Source organism: Vombatus ursinus, unplaced genomic scaffold (assembly GCF_900497805.2).
Source record: "Vombatus ursinus unplaced genomic scaffold, bare-nosed wombat genome assembly UNPS02014830.1, whole genome shotgun sequence".
Lineage (NCBI taxonomy): Eukaryota > Metazoa > Chordata > Mammalia > Diprotodontia > Vombatidae > Vombatus > Vombatus ursinus.
In genome coordinates this window covers 38,593,508-38,610,068 of record NW_020954608.1, presented here as the reverse complement: position 1 = coordinate 38,610,068, position 16,561 = coordinate 38,593,508, and the positions used below count along the sequence as shown (strand labels likewise).

General features: G+C 35.2%; 1 protein-coding gene across 1 annotated transcript in view; it reads right to left on the bottom strand.

The window, feature by feature from the left end:
* The window catches only part of ITPR2 (inositol 1,4,5-trisphosphate receptor type 2), a 507,541-nt gene that overhangs the window by 418,990 nt on the left and 71,990 nt on the right, over nt 1-16,561 (bottom strand). Inside the window, exon 2 of the mRNA XM_027838537.1 lies at nt 8,810-8,880. Within this exon, the coding sequence (XP_027694338.1) occupies nt 8,810-8,880 (71 nt within the window). The remainder of the gene's footprint in view (nt 1-8,809; nt 8,881-16,561) is intronic.

The window sequence follows — 16,561 nt, the reverse complement described above, 5'->3', positions numbered from 1 at the left end:
GAAGATACAAAGAGAGTAATATTTATGCTATTATGCTATTATGTACCTTACTAGAGACTAATCTAGACATTCATACTTCAGTGCAAATAGTTATTTGCTTATTTGTTTGTTATTTATTTATTTAAGAGTGCTTATTTGGCTTAATTCAAGTAACTTTAAAAATTTTTAAAGAAAGTTTCAATTTAAAAAATTTTAAATGATTCTTTAAAAAAAGGACATTTATTATTTGAATAATAAAATAATAGGTTACAGGATTTACAAAGTACTTTTAATACATTATCTCATTTTGACCCTCAAAATAGCCCAGTGAAACATTTGGTAGATTGGTTTTTGATCTAAAATTTCTCCAAAATTTTCCCACTACTAACTGGCCACATCTCCTCCATTCTTTATAGGTGATTTTTTATTACAATGAGTACAAGAGTTGGAATTTATCCTTATTAAATGATTCCTCATTGCTTCATTACACTGAAGACTTGAAAAATACCTTAAAGGTCATCCATCCCAATCCCTTCATTTTATAGAAGAGGAAACTGAGGCCCAGAGAAGTTAAGTGACTCACCCAAAATCAGGTAGTAACAAAACTGGGACTTAAATCTTTGTCCTCTAACCCCAAATCCCATGCTCTTTTCTATTATAACTACCATGCTGTCTCTCTAGATTTTGCTAGAACTCACTCATCATTCTAGCCAGTTGAGATCTTTTTACATCCTGATTCTACCATTCAACACAACAGTTACCTTCCCAGCTTCATGCTGTCCTAAAGTATGATAAGCATACAAACCATGTTCTCATCCAAGTCAGATAAAAATGCCAACCACAACAGTGCCAAGCACAGCACCCTAAAGCAGCAGGATACTGCCTATAGGCAATATAGTGCAGTAGAAAGACTCCTGGATGGAGAGTTAGAGCCATAAATTTCCCTCCATTCCTTCCCTACACCTCAAATCTACCATTTACTTTTTGGGTGACCTTGGACAAGTGGCTTCAACCCTCTGAGCTTCAATTTCCTCATCTATAAAATACTGGGGTTGTACTTGACCAAATGTTCTTTCTAGCTCTTAACCTATGATCTACATCACAGAAGATGTGCCTCAGATTTACATCAATCCATTAATCAACACTGTTAGACCCAATCATTCAAGTATCCAAGGCCACCTAACTAAACTATCCTCTCCCATATCTCTCCTTTTTATCCAGAAGGATAAGGAAGGCTTTATCAAATACTTTTCTGAAATACAGAGATAATGTGTCTACCACATTTCCCTGACCTATTAAACCATGTCAAAAGAAGAAATGAAAGGAAATGAAAATGAACAATTTTAAAAAGAGGAAACACAAATTGTTGATAATCACTTGAAAAATTCTTTACCTTACTAATAAGCAAAGAAACAAATTAAAAGATCTTTGAGGTACCATCTCATACTCATCAAATTGTCAAAATAATTTAAAAGCATTAAAACTCCATGGTGGTAAGGCTGTGAAGAAATAAGTATATTCATTTATTGCTAGTAAAAATACAAACTTGTGACATCTTTTTGGAGAAGAATCTAGCAGTACATAGCAAAATTTACTTACATAATCATACTCTTTGACCCAATAATTCCAAAGTTGGATTACATCTTTAGAATGTTAAAAGAAAAAAAATTATCTGTTCAATGACTTTCACAATAGGATTATATAATATTACAAGGAAAAATGAAAGCAATGTTCAACAAGATGGGCATGGCCTAAATAAATTGTAGTATTCATATAATAAAATATTATAATATGAATAAGACAGACAAGAATAATTGTTATTCCCACTGTATAATGTACCCATAAATTAGTATTAAACTTGAGTGCTCTGTAGAGGATCTTTTGATAGCATCCCTTCACGCAAAAGCATGCCTCGTATGGCCCTTCTGGACAAAACTACAAAGAGGAATGGGGATCTATCGTCTCCATTTCATGGCTTGACTGAGCCATGGCAGTGAACACCAGGCAAAGGCAAATCTCAGGCAATATATAGTTCTCTACATAATAGGTGCAAATGGGAGTGTAAGTTCTTTCAGGGCTCAGGCTGAGGTGACATTGACTTTTCTGCTACACTTCATACCTCCTGATGAGTATTCTTTGTAATATATAGTTTGAAAACATTTGTAAAGCAAACTCTGCCACACTCCAGCAATGTTTGTAGTTAGAAGCTGGAATATTCACCCAAAGAGCTAAGGCACATGATTACTGTTTGAAGGTCTTTTGACAATATAACCCACTGAATCAACACCTGAAAAGCAAAGGCAGTTTGTCTGCATTTACAAATAGAATATTTGCACAAATAAGCCTTAAATCTAAAAGCACAGGTATTAAGTAACCTTGAATAAGCAAGCTAGGTCTTCAGAACACAGGCATTCAAAATTAATTTTGTATAGAATACTAAAGCTTTTGCTAACTGATTTCTTAGGAAAGAGTAAAGGAAATAAAAGCTGCAAGCCAACAGATATGAAAATGAAAAAGCACTATATCTAGGTACTCATTAAGTCTTAAGATATTTTACTTAAGATTTTTAAGCATGGAAAAAAATAAGTTGGCCTTTTTACTGTTTTTACCATCCTAAGGAATAACACATTACACTGTAATATTAGCATCATCTCATCTTCCCACTTTTTTTCAGAGGAGAGGGATTATAGGTGTGGAGCACCCGATATAATGTTAGATTTTTTTATATGTTGGTCAGTTTTGCTGAAAATTTTTTTTCCTCTTTTTTATTTTTTCCTATAAAAGATTATTCTATGAGAGTGGGAAGAGGACTACACTGGGAAATGTAGGTGATGTAAAAAACAAAGATATCAATAAATTTTATTTCAAAAAATATTAGAGCCATCTAGAGGTGGTTCATCTTTAAACAACTCCTATTTAATTCCACATGGGATATTGAAATAGGGTATGTTTTCAATGGTTCTGGTGCTTGGGTGCAGTTCTATAAACAGATAGTTTCTGCTTTGCCTAAAGGACATTCCTGAAAACTGCACTAGAAAGATCTTTGTATAGCAGATTCAAGGAAACAATTAAAACCTTCTAAAATCATGGATTTCAGATACATCAAAGAAAGAAAAAATGCTACTGCCTATATCCATCAAGCTAGATTTCATATCAAGTAGTTATGACATCGGAAGAAGAAAAGCCTTGAAAACATTTAGAAATTCACAGGAGATAAAATTAAAAAGCAACCAACAATTAAACATATGGCCTGAGGGACTGGGGGGATGGAGGTGCACTCAGCAGTGACAGGGAAGTTAGGAAGAGGGAGCATTTATGAGGAAAGAGAATGAGTTCCGTTTTGGACATGTTAAGTTTAAGATGTCTCCTGGACATCCAGTTCAAGTTGCCCAATAGAAAAAAATGGAAACTGTGCCTGTGATTTCACAAGGATCCTATTAATTGACCTATATTTTTAAAAGACATAATAAAATGGAAACAAAGGCAGCTGACAGAGACTAAGATTAATAATAACTGACCATTTTACAGCACCTTTAAGGTTTACAATCTTGTATACATTATATTTCATTCAATCCTCACAGAAACCATTATCTGTAAACCATTTTACAGATAAGAAAGCTGATGCTCATTGAGGTTAAGTGACTTAGAACTTAACCTCCTAAGTCCGAAGTGGAATTGGTATCTGGGCCCTCTTACCTCCAATTCCATTGTTCTTTCCACTACACAAGAATGGATATGAAAGTATGGTCCACTTGTCTTAAATAGTGATTGTGATGAGAGCTAAAACTCAGAAGGAGTGGAGGTTGATGAGCAAATAACAGAAAACATTCACGCTTTTTTGTTTGTTTGGGGTTTTTTTTTCTTTTTTTTTCTTTTTAAGCCAAACTGGGGAAAGAGGAATAACCAAAATAATGGACTAAACTGCTATTCATCATGGATGAGACGATAAATAACAAAGAGAAGGAAAAGCTCCCCAACTCACTATGCTTCTGTTTCTTTGCCAAGGAGAAGATCCTTGGAATGAAAAGCACAGAACAAGAATGACTAACAGAGAATTAAAACCGGAGCTAAGTAGAGAGGTGTCAAGATTGCTCCTAGCTGAGTTTGATGAGTTCAAGTGACCAGACTCAAATGTACCATACAACCCAGAGTATTGAAGGTCTTGAAGGAGGTGATGTTGAGTCAGTTGAAATATTTTGGCAAATGAAAGGATCCCACAATGCTAGAGAAGAGCAAGTATGGGCTTGATTTTCAATTAAAAAAAAAAAAGGAAGTGAATGCAATCTACAAAGTATGATAGGTTAGTGACCTTGATTCTGATTCCTAGAAAAATTCTAGAATGAACTACTAAAAGCATGGCTGTTGAGCATCTAGAAAAGGAAGAAGTAATCATAAAAATGCTAGCATGGCTTTATCAAGAAAAGGTCATAAAAGAAAAACATCCTTTTCTGACAAGATTACTAGTCTGATAGATCAGGAGAATTAGAGAGAGAAAGAGAGAGAGAGATTTGTTGGTCATTTTTCAGTCATGTCTGACTCTTCATGACCCCATTTGGGATTTTCTTAGCAAAGATACTGGAGCGATTTGCCATTTCCTTCTCCAACTGATTTTACAGATGAGGAAACTGAGGAAACAGAGTTGAGGGACTTGCCCAGGGTCACACAGCTAGTAAGTGTCAAGCCAGATTTGAACTCAAAGAGAGGAGTCTTCCTGACTCTGAGGCCCAGAACTCTATCCGCTGTGCCACCTAGCTGCCCCAAAAAAGAAAGAAAGGAGGAAATAAAGAAAGAAAGAAAAATAGATATATATATATGTGTATAATATATATGTAGTTGACTTGGATTTTAGTAAAGCATCTGGCAAGTATCTCACACTACTCTTGTGGAAAAGCTCAAGAAATGTGAACTAGATATAATGTAATTAAGTGGATTCTGGTGAATAAATGATCTCATTGCAACCTGAAAGGAGAATTCAGTACAATTTCCTAAGGTGTCTGTGTGTAGCAGCAGACCCCAAAATGCTATGATCTGAAAGCATTCCTTTAAAAAATACAGGAAGAACTTTTCATCTTCTGTTATTTCCAGCTTGACTTTTATGTATTTAACTTATCACATTCTCAGGTCCAACAGCTCTAAATGCAAATTTATCTGGCATCAGAAATGTATATTAACAGGTCTGAACATGCTCAGGATGGAGAATGTTCATAGATGACAGAGAAAAAACAATACTTGGCTCCTATTTGTTTCTCTCTTCTTTGCAAAGAAAAACAAACCTCAAAATGCAAGTGTAAGAATGAATGTGATTAAGAGGAAGCTGAATCCCAAGATAGGTAGAGATGTCAAAAAGAACCTACCTATTCTAAATTATTTCAAGCCTCCTGGCACAGATAAATTATATCACAAGGAATTAAGAGAACTTGAAAAGGAGACTGCAAAACCACCACTGAAATTCTTTGGGAAGGGAAAGAGAAAGAAATACGCATTTATATAGCATTTATTATGTGCCAGGCATTGGATTATGCAATTTTTACAAATATTATCTCATTTGATCCTTACAATAACCCTTTGAAGTAGGTGCTTTCATTATCCCCATTTCACCGCTGAGGCAACTGAGACAAACATAGGCTAAGTGATTTGTCTAGAGTCACAGCTAGTAAGCGTCTGAGGCCAGATTTGAACTCAAGTCTTCCTGATCCCAGGCCCAGTGCTCTATCTACTGCATCACCAGTAATTTGAGAATTATTTAAAAATAAACACACACACACACACACACACACATACATATAAACATATACATGCCCATATGCAAACACATACACACATTTGATGTATCAGATAGTCAAATGCCGAAATTTTTAAAAAGAGGATTTTGTATGATTTGAAAATATGCATGGGCCATTATTTTTAGAAGAGAGCTTTTTTTTTCTTTCTTTTTCTTTTTTTCTTTTTTGTTTTGCCTAGGCAATGGAGTTAAGTGACTTGCCCAGGGTCATACAGCTATTAAGTGTTAAGTGTCTGAGGCAGGATTTGACTCCAGGGCCAGTGTTCTATCCACGAGGAAAGCTTTTAAGGTGGTGTTTTGCTCCACCAAAGCAAATCCTTTTTTAAAATGGGATCTTATATGCTCTCTACCTGTCTGTATTCTATCTATAACTGTGTGATGTAAAGATGTAATATGTTAGAAAATAGAATTTTCAAAAGCCTGCCTCATCCCTTCCCAAAAATTTGATCAAGAATGCCTCAAAGTATATGCAAATTATTCTCTCAAAGACTTTATAGAGATGGACAAGGAGATATATGCATCAATAGTTACAGATATTTTCCTGAAAATTTTTTCCTTTGATAATAATAATACTGATGGTTTTTTTCATGCTTTTATTATCATCCCTTCTTTCAAATACCTGGAGAATCAAGACTGCAATGCTCAAAATTGTGCCACCTACCACATTAACCTCCTCTGTGTATATTCTAGCTTTGTTTGTTTGTTTGTTTTTTTAAATACATTTCTACTTCCTCATGCAAGTACATCAGATACTGTGATGTTAGGGTCTAAATATGGCAGCTCCACTGTTATCCATGAGGAAAATAATTTGTTACAGAAATTTTTGCAGCTCTTTTCCACATTTTTTTCATTGCCCTTCTAGTTTCATTCTTGAATACCATTAGAATAATTTGACTTAATTTTAATCTGTCACCATATTTTCTATAAATTGTTCTTCCCTATTGATACTTTAATATTCTTAATAATACCACTACAGGGGCAGCTAGGTGGCACAGTGGATAGAGCACCGGCCCTGGATTCGGGAGGACCTGAGTTCAAATCTGGCCTCAGACACATAACTAGCTGTGTGACCCTGGGCAAGCCATTTAATCCTATTGCCTAGCCCCCAAAAATAATAATAATAGTATTATAGTTGTACATGAAAAGTACCGCAGGTTTGGGGTTTGTTGTTTTATTTTGCCTTTTATATCATAAATCTTTTTTTGCCAGCTAAGAATGTTTTCTCTAAAAGTCTCAAAAGAAGTCTTTTCCCAGTCAGCCTAATTTCAAACTCTATTTTTCGGCAATTTTAACCAAAGTGACTAAGAATCCAAAATGTTTTCAAAGATCTTCCCTTTACTTTTCAACATTTAAAGCTATAACCACCTAGTTTAAAAGAGTTTCAGATTTCATCAACAAAAATTTATACCAAACACTGAAGAAATTTAGCATGAAGTTTTAAAAATTGATGTGGGAGAGAACAGTTATGAACTAGGTAACGCCATGCATACAGCACTAGTTCTGGAGTCACAAAGACATAAGTTCAAATCCAGCCCCAGACACTTATTAGCTGTGTGACCCTGAGCAAGTCATTTAACCTCTTTCTGCCTCAGTTGCTTCAGCTATAAAATGGGGATAATAATAGCACCTGTGTCAGAGTTGTTGCAAGGATCAAATCAGATATTTGAATAGCACGTGTACCAATAATTTCAAATTTGAAATATATATTTAATATGAAGTGCCCATCACTGATTTCTTTGCATAAATACTATTTAAATTTTTCCTTTCTTCATATATTCCACAGAATAAGTGGAAGGCTAGACAATACAAGTTGAGGGACTGCAAGCTAGGTTGGACAAAGGTCTGAAATTCCCAGTCTGAACCAGCACAGATTTTTCTCAGAGATCTATTAGGAAGGAAACACCCCAACATCATTTGGGAGTCTATTTCAGTGTTTTATCTGTGATGGCTGAGAAGACAGCAAAAATCTCTTCTGCTGGGATTTAGGCAAATAAGATTTTCTCTTGTTGGCTGAGGATATTTTTCCCAAAAAATATTCTAGGGCTGAGGTTTCCTGCCACTCATATTGTAATTTATTAAACAGAAAATGTATGAAAAGGTATCATTTCTAGCCTATTATATTTGGATTTTTAGAAGAAACTGGAAGTGAAGATACAGGTCAAGAGAACAAAAATGGAAGGACTGAAAAAAAAAGTCAAAGTCAAAAGAAATCCTAAGGAAAAAAAAAAGCATGTTAATTTTGACTGGAAATAAAATTCAGAGAAAAAACAAGAACTTCCAATGAAGGAGAGATAGTGAAGGGAGAGATGTCAGAAGTAATTAACAAGTAGGGTGAATTTTTATTTTTTCATAAATGAGGCCATATTACAAAGTACTTTAAAGTTTACAAAGAACTTTCTTCATCAACTCTAGAAGCATGAGTATTGGCCACTCCACAAAAAATGAAAATGAGGCTAAGTAAGGCTAAACGCCTAATCCAGAATCACAGCTAGTACATGTGAGAGGCAAGACCTGAACTCAAATCTTTTTGCCTCAAAAGCCAGCCCTCTGTCGCCTATGCCATCTTTTCTCACACCAAAGCAAAATGTTTCCAAATTTGTGTTGCACAAACTACGGGCAGTATGGAATAGTGGAAAGAACCATGGATTTACACACTGGAATAGACTCTCAGTGCTCCAACCAACTAAATACAACCAGAAAAAATGCAGAACAGTTTCTGATTTGCAGCGGAAGACATCATTTTGTCTACTCATTCCCTATATCAACGAAATCACAAATCCAACCCACCCCCCAAAAAAAAAATTGGATCGAGAAGAGTGCATATTTTTTTAAATAAAACTTTTAGAAAATAGTTTAATTTATTTTAGTTATCAATTCCTTCATATGATATATCCAAGAATCTTTCAGTATACAATTAGGAGTATTTTGACCATTCTACATATTTTACAGATTTTGAGGCACAAGGAAGAGGAACTTCTAAAATGTTAACACAATGAAACAATTTGTTTCGGATTAGTCTATATAAACACAAAGAGGTCTATTACTTACCTCTGAATTTCTTGGGAGGGTTGGCAAGGTCACCTGCTTCTGGATGCACCACACATCTATCATCCACCAGCCTATCAAGAGAAGCATATTTACACTATTAGTACGTTGTGGCTCCAAACTAGAAATACATTGAGGTTAAAAGGAAAATGATGAATTCTGTAGGGGCTGCAGGGAAATAGGCCTATTAAGGCACTGTCAGTGGAGCTGTGAATTGATCCAGCTATCCCTGGAAGGAATTTGAAACTATGCCCCAAAAGTTACTAAACTATACGTGCGCTTTAATACAGTCATCTACTAGCCTGTAATAAATAAAGGCTAGCACTTCAGGGGAGACAACATGCACACAGAATTATAGATTTATAGTTGAAAGGGAACTCAGACGCTATCTAGTGTAAGTCCCTCATTTTACAGATGAGGAAACCAAGATCCAGGGACATTTTATATTTGTTGTTGTTGTTCAGTCATTTTTCAGTCATGCCCAACTCTTTGTGAACCCATTTGGGGTTTTCCTGGCAAAGACACTGAAGTGGCTTGCCATTTCCGTCTCCAGCTCACTTTACAGATGAGGGAACTGAGGCAAACAGGGTTGGGTCACACAGCTAGTAAGTGTCTGAAGCCAGATTTTAACTCAAGAAGATGAGTTTTCCTGACTCCAAACCTGGCAGAATATCCACTGCACCACCTAGCTGCCTAAGATTTTATGTAAGTATACACAAACTATGTTTGCTGGTGTTCAGTTGTGTCTGATTTTTCATGACCCCTTCTGGGGTTTTCTTGGCAAAGAGCAGTTTGCCATTTCCTTCTCCAGCTCATTTTACAGATAAGGAACTGAAGCAAACAAGGTTAAGTGACTCACCAAAGGTCACACAGCTAGTAAGCATCTGAGGCCAGATTTGAAGATGAATTTTCCTGACTCCAGGCCGGTGCTCTGTCTACCATGTCATCTAGCTGCCCCTGTGTCACCTAGTTGCTCCACAAAATATTTACTGAGAAGGAATTAGCAGCTGCAGGCATTACAAGAAGCCTCATGTACAAGTAAGCCCTTGAGCTGAGCTTCGAAGGAAACCAGGTGTTTGCAAGAGGCAGAGGTGTGGAGAGAGTGATAATACCAGAAATATACCCAAATTGAAACTTTTGCTTTGAAACAGAATTTGGAAACCAGAAATATCAATCTGTGTCATCAAGTAAATTTAGTAAATTTATTTAAATTTATATATAGTAAATTTTAGTAAACTTACTAATTTAAAAATTGGTAAATTTATACTAGAATAGCCTTTTGTAATTGAGTGAATTGAGTGAGTAAAATTGAGTGAAAATAGTGGCTTTAGATTGATTTGGTCACCTTGGGCAGACATTTCCTAAGTGTCACCACATCTACATGACCTAAGTTCCTCAAAAATAAATGCTTACTTAGTCCAGCACTATGATTCTTCCTCAGTTTTTAGACATACTTAGTTACAGGTCTGATGTATTCACATTGGTTTACTAAAATGTGGTTTTGTAAGAGCTGCCAGACATGCAAGAAATTCCTTTAAGAGTTCTTAGAAGTTATTTTTTATAAAACAGGAAGTCACTTTGGGCCAAGAGAAAGTATAATCAAGTATAATTCCAAGGTCAGCCTGAAACTCAGCAACCAAAAGTATAAACCTAAGTAATAGAGCTATAAGACAAAGGTAAATTGTTCTTTTCATTCAATGAGAACAGCAATAACTGATCAAGTGATGTCAAGAAAACACAACACACAATGGTATTGCAAAGCACGTACTATCTTTGTAGCCTTTTTTGGTACTATCACCCCTTACACACACACACACACACACACACACACACACACACACACACACATTCTCTCTCTCTCTCTCTCTCTCTCTCTCTCTCTTTCTCCCTCAAATTCATCCATTATTCTTTTCCTTCTCCTTCAAAAATTCTCATTGCCATTGTTTAAATGAAGTAGGAGAAAGGAAAAAAAGGGGGTAGGAGACACTGAGAGAAAGCATGGAGTAATAGAACGAACCCTCATCTAAGGAGTCAAGATCACTTGGACGCAAATCCCAGACTAGTCACCTACTATCTGTGTGTCCTTGGGCAAGTCATTTACTCTTTGGATTCTATTTCCTCACCTACAAAATAGAGATGATAATAATAATGATAATGATGATGTACTACCCACATCACAGGAGTGCCAAGAATAAAGTGCTTTGTAAATTCTAAAACTCTCTCCATATGTGTGTCCTTATAATGATCTTCACAGATAACTCATCAGCTTCCTATTTCCAGGATGATGATTGCAAAGCCAGGCAACAAAAGACTGACATGCCATGTGTGCATCATTACACACTAAGTGTGTATGAGTATCACCCCCCCCACACACTGATCCCAACATAATGAAAAACATGGCAGTGGAAATAACCAGTGAAAAGTCATTTGTTAAGCCGTGAGTGGCCAGAGGTTTTTGATTGTTGGCTAACTATAAATGATGACACTAGAACATTTAACTATGTGTAAGCAAAAACAATATCAGGGAGTGAGCTACATATTAACGGCAGGTCAGAGAAGAGCCGAAATAAAATGGTCACACATACTTGTAACCCGCATATAATAGATAATGTTACATACACATATGCATATATACATATATGTACACATACCTACATATATGTATATATGTGTATATAAATTTATATATAGCATATATATATCTTCTATGCAAAATCTAGCAGATGAGAATCTTTGCCTCATAAGTTTATTAGCTTCTGATCAGGAATCTGCAACCTTTAGTGTATGGACAGGCACAGCCTCATAAGTAACACCAATTTGCTCCCTAGTCAATTCTCTGACCTCTCTTTAAAGACATTGCAAATAATGCGTAAAGGGTTGAGTCCTTTAGTCTCATCCATTACCAAAAGAAATCCCATGAAGTAAAAAGACTTGGGATTGTCTCCTTGCTTCTACATCTGTAGGCTGTGTGATGTTAAATATTTTCACTTAATTTCTACACTTTAGATTCCTCATTTGTAAACTGGAAATAATACTGACACAGAGGATGCTCATTATCCGTGTCCAGTTACAAGTTACAAGTTACCAGTTACAAGAGCATCAGATTTTGCTTTTGTCCTGACCTGCAATTTCTTTGGTATAGGGAACTCCTGATAAGAAAACTCCTTCTAGAGATGCAGCTCATCAACTGTCCTGAAAACTTTAGTCTTCTATTATATAATATTTTATTTTCCCCAATTACATGTTAAAACAATTTTAAAATTTTTTTAAATTTTGAGTCCCAAATTCTATCCTTCTCTCCCTCCCCTCCATCCCAAATGTTAAGCAATTCAATATAGTTTAGATATGTGTAATCATGTAAAACCTTTCCATTTTAGTCATTACATACTTGAAGAATACTCAAAAAGGAAGGAAGAAAAGAAGAAAGGAAGAAAGGAGGAAATTGAACAATGATTGATAAAGTTGGAAAGGTTGGTTGGAATCAGAGCAAAGAGGGCCTTGAATCCCAGGGCTTGAAAGAAGTCAAACCCATGCAACCAAAAAACTATTAGTCACTTAATCTTGATTGTCTCCAAAAAAAAAAGAAAGAAACAAAGAAAGAAAATAAAGGAAAAAAGCAATAGCAGCAGAAAGATAAGCAGACCAAAAGAAAAAAAAAATCTAACCAAATTATGAAGAAGCCTCTCCAAGGCTCATCTCTGCCTCTCCAGTTTCCATTTCTGATTCAGAATTCAGATTCACACCACTGGGCTATGATTACTGAGCATTTACTTTATCTTGCCCAGATCCAGCCCCCAGCATACACTTCTCCATGCAATGTCATACATTCTTCCCCCTACCCCCTCCATCAACACTAACTCTGAGAAAAGTAATCAAATAAACACTACCATGCCTGGAAAGGTCAATCATTGGTCCTATGATATGACTCCAATCATCCTTCCCTCTGACTTCACTGACCACTACTCCTCCATATGTGTTGTCTTCTCCTATTAGAATGTGAGCTCCTTGAGCATAGGGACAGTCCTGCTTGATTGCATTCATATTCCCAGCACTTAGCACAGTGCCTGGCACATAGTAGGCATTTAATAAATGCTTTTTTATTCATACATTCATTCATCATGCCTCCTTTCTTTCTCCCCATAAGATTATTGGCTCAAGAGCTAAAAGGGAATTTGGAGGTCATTTTATCCAACATTTTCATTTTACAGATGAGGAAATTGAGGTCCTAAAAGGTTAAAAGGCATAGCTTATAAGTTATAAAGGTAAAATTTGAACCTACATCTAAATCCAAATCCAGTGTTCCTTCCAAATGCTGCAATGCTTCACTATCAGAACTTAACTATAAATTATTTATCCATCTTAAGAGTTAATAAATGGAATTCACATCTTAAATCTTCGAAGCTACTTAAAGAAAATTCTGTACATAAATATATGTGAAATTCCAGGTTCTCAACACTGACCAAACTTGTCAGAATAGTTAAAAAAATGTGTAAAATCATGTCTTTACAGCAAAGAGTTATAATGAGGCCTATAATTGAAGCCCTCTAGGATTTTTTTTTCTCTACATACACAAAACAATATGGTTGTTTGCTCATTACTATATATACTAGTCATAGTTAAGAAATAAATATATTATTTTTCTTAAAACTCTTCTAAGCTTTTCTTTGTGAAAACTAATGTTTCAGAAAACATATTTTCTATTTTGGCAGGAGCCCTGAAATAATTGCATGTAGTACCACAAGCAAAATTCTAGGAGTTAAAAGATGAATAATGAAAATAGCATTTTTTTAAACCCAATAAAAAGAAACTTGATGCAATGGATATTAGTCACACTTCTTCATCTAATATGTGAAAGTAAAGTTCCATACCATAACTTTCAGATTTAGACATTATTTCAATTAGAAATGATACTACTTGAGCCTACAGTCTTACTACTATTACAGTACAGCATAAATAGTATTTTGCTTGTACATAACATGCTTTCTTCAAGACACTATAAATATGATCATTATTTTCTCTCATAAAATCCCTTCAAAGGAAACTGTGTTATTCAGAGCATCACAGCTGATAAAACCAAAACACAGGAAGGTTAAACGATTTCTATGTGACAACTTGACAAATTAGAGATTAAAAAAAAATCCTGCAACACCGAAATTCTCAAGATCCCTAGTGGGCATATTAACTTCTTAAGATAACATGATTTTTATTTTCCAGTCTTCAGCCATCGAACTAAATGAAACTGTCAAAATTTACATCTGAATATAACTGGCATTATGGAGGCAAGGAAGCACAAGAGCAACCAACCATATGTTTAGGTCATATTTATTACGTTGCCTCCAATTTCCCCAAGTGAAAGTACTTTAGTGGTATTCTTACTCCGAAGTCAAACTGCCATGTTCCTAGCTATCTCCAACAAATATCTCTCATCAAAAACTGATGTTGATAACATTGCATATGTATTTAAAGGAACATTTAAGACTGTATCCTATATTTTTCCAAAGTAGAAGACAAATGATAGAAATAGAATTTGCAAGATAGGCAAAGTTCTTCTTGGATCCTTTTGTTTTATTTTGGAAATTAAAAAACCACAGCAATCACAGAATGCTTCTTATCCAAAATATTCGAAGCCCTTCAGGCAACTGGCTTAGGAATGATGTATGAACTCTAATATTTATAAACCAAGAACATGCTCAAAGCAAATAATTTCCAAATCACTCACATGAAAATGTATGCAATGAAGACGCAAATTTCAGTTTCCAGATGCCATCATTTATAATCTACAAAAAAGTATACTAGCATGTTGTAAAGAATTTAATTGAAATAGTGAAAATTTATTTTGGACATATTGCTAAAGAATCTTCGACAATATTAAGATAAGTATTAAAAAAACAGTATTCCTTTGAGATCATCATATTTCACTGTACTATTTTTTGTGTGATGCAGATCAGGTATAGAAAGATTCTTTTTCAAAGAGTACATTAGTAATATAACTTGGACACAAAATAACATGTTGCTCCGCTATTTTATCCAGATATCCAATTAAAAACAAACCACTCTCTATCCATCTGCCTTCTAATTACTCTTAATTTCTTTAACTGTCAAGTGAGTGCCAAAAAGTAAGACAACAAATTCACCACTTCCTTTTCGCCCACACTTGAAGATGTAGGTACCATAAAACAAATTGTCCCTAAATTACAATCATGATAAATTCAAAATCTCATGATATGATTTTAAATGTATTAGTATATAGAAAATTGATGATATACAAGAAGTCAACTCTAAAAATGCGCCTTTTTATTGCAAAGCCTTCTGCCCATAAATTCTAACTAAAAGCTAAACTAAGGATTATCAAAATTAATGAATTGAACATACCAAATCTATACTTGGTATAAAAAAAAAGGTGCCGCACCAATAGTCTGGCCACAAAGAAATGGATCTTATGGTCATAGCAACCCATGAAACAATTTTTTAAAAAAATTTCAATAGGCCTCAGTCTGTCTTGAGAGTCATTTCTCTGCTTCTGTAATGACTGTGATGGGGTGGCAAAGGATGCTAAGAGTCATATAACTTTTAGACTATCTATAAAAGCTAACAGTTAGCACTTTAAATGTAAGTTCTTTGTCCAATGACAAACGACATGTTGTTCAAAGTAATGAACCAGAGGAAGTCGTAAGGTAAAGGAATGCATGGTTCACAGCTCCTCCTTGGAGGTGCCCAAAGATAAAAAGAAACCACTTCCTGGGATACTTGGTCATCTAATCTTTAACCCATGATTAGGATAAGCAAAAGGATTATCCTAAAAATAATCAAAAATAATCAAACTTTAAAAGTCAACATCCATTGCAGACAATAAAGACAGAATGGTAGAGTGGAGAGAGCACTGGATTTGGAATCAGAAAACATTGGCTTGAATCCTGGTCTTGTCACTTCCTAGCTGTGTGACCTTGGGTAAATCGCTTAAATCCTCTGGGCCTTGGATCCCTCATAGGAAAAACAAAGTATCTCTAAATTTCCTTCTGACTCTCAATCTGTGATCCTTTTACCACCATCACCACCACCCCAACAAGATAAAGATATGCAATGACCTTGATAAGATGCTCTAAACCAAGTCAACATATATATTGATAGTGATTTCAATGTGGGGTGAGGAGGGGAAGGGGAAAAGAGAAGAGGGAGGAAAAAAGGCTGGGCATTAATACTGACTGGGCAGTAAAAAGTATGTAGAGAAATATGGTTCAGGATTGAAAACAAGACTTGTAGTTGACTCAGAAATGGAATTCCTATATACTATAAACCTTTTCTTCAAGGAAAAAGTTGAAAGAAACAGACCATAGTGAGAATAACATGACAAAAAATGAAATTGACTATCTTAAGAGACAGGAAATGACTGGTTACTGGTATAGGAGCTGTATCTGTGGGAACAGACTATTGACTCCTTAGAGCAAAAGGTCAAAATCAACATAAAATTAGAAAAAAGAAGAAAAATGAGAAGACATAAAACACAGAATTATACAACTATTAGGTCATATCTCCATTTGAATATCTGAATATTTTCATTTGGAATGAAATTTATTTTCAATCATTAAGTACTACAAGTTGATACTAAATCCTAATGTCTTCTTACACACTTGAACTATTTTTTTGGGGGGTGAAGCATTTGGGGTTAAGTGACTTGCCCAGAGTCACACAGCCAGTGAATGTTATGTGTCTGAGGCCATATTTGAACTCAGGCCCTCCTGAATCCAGGGCCAGTGC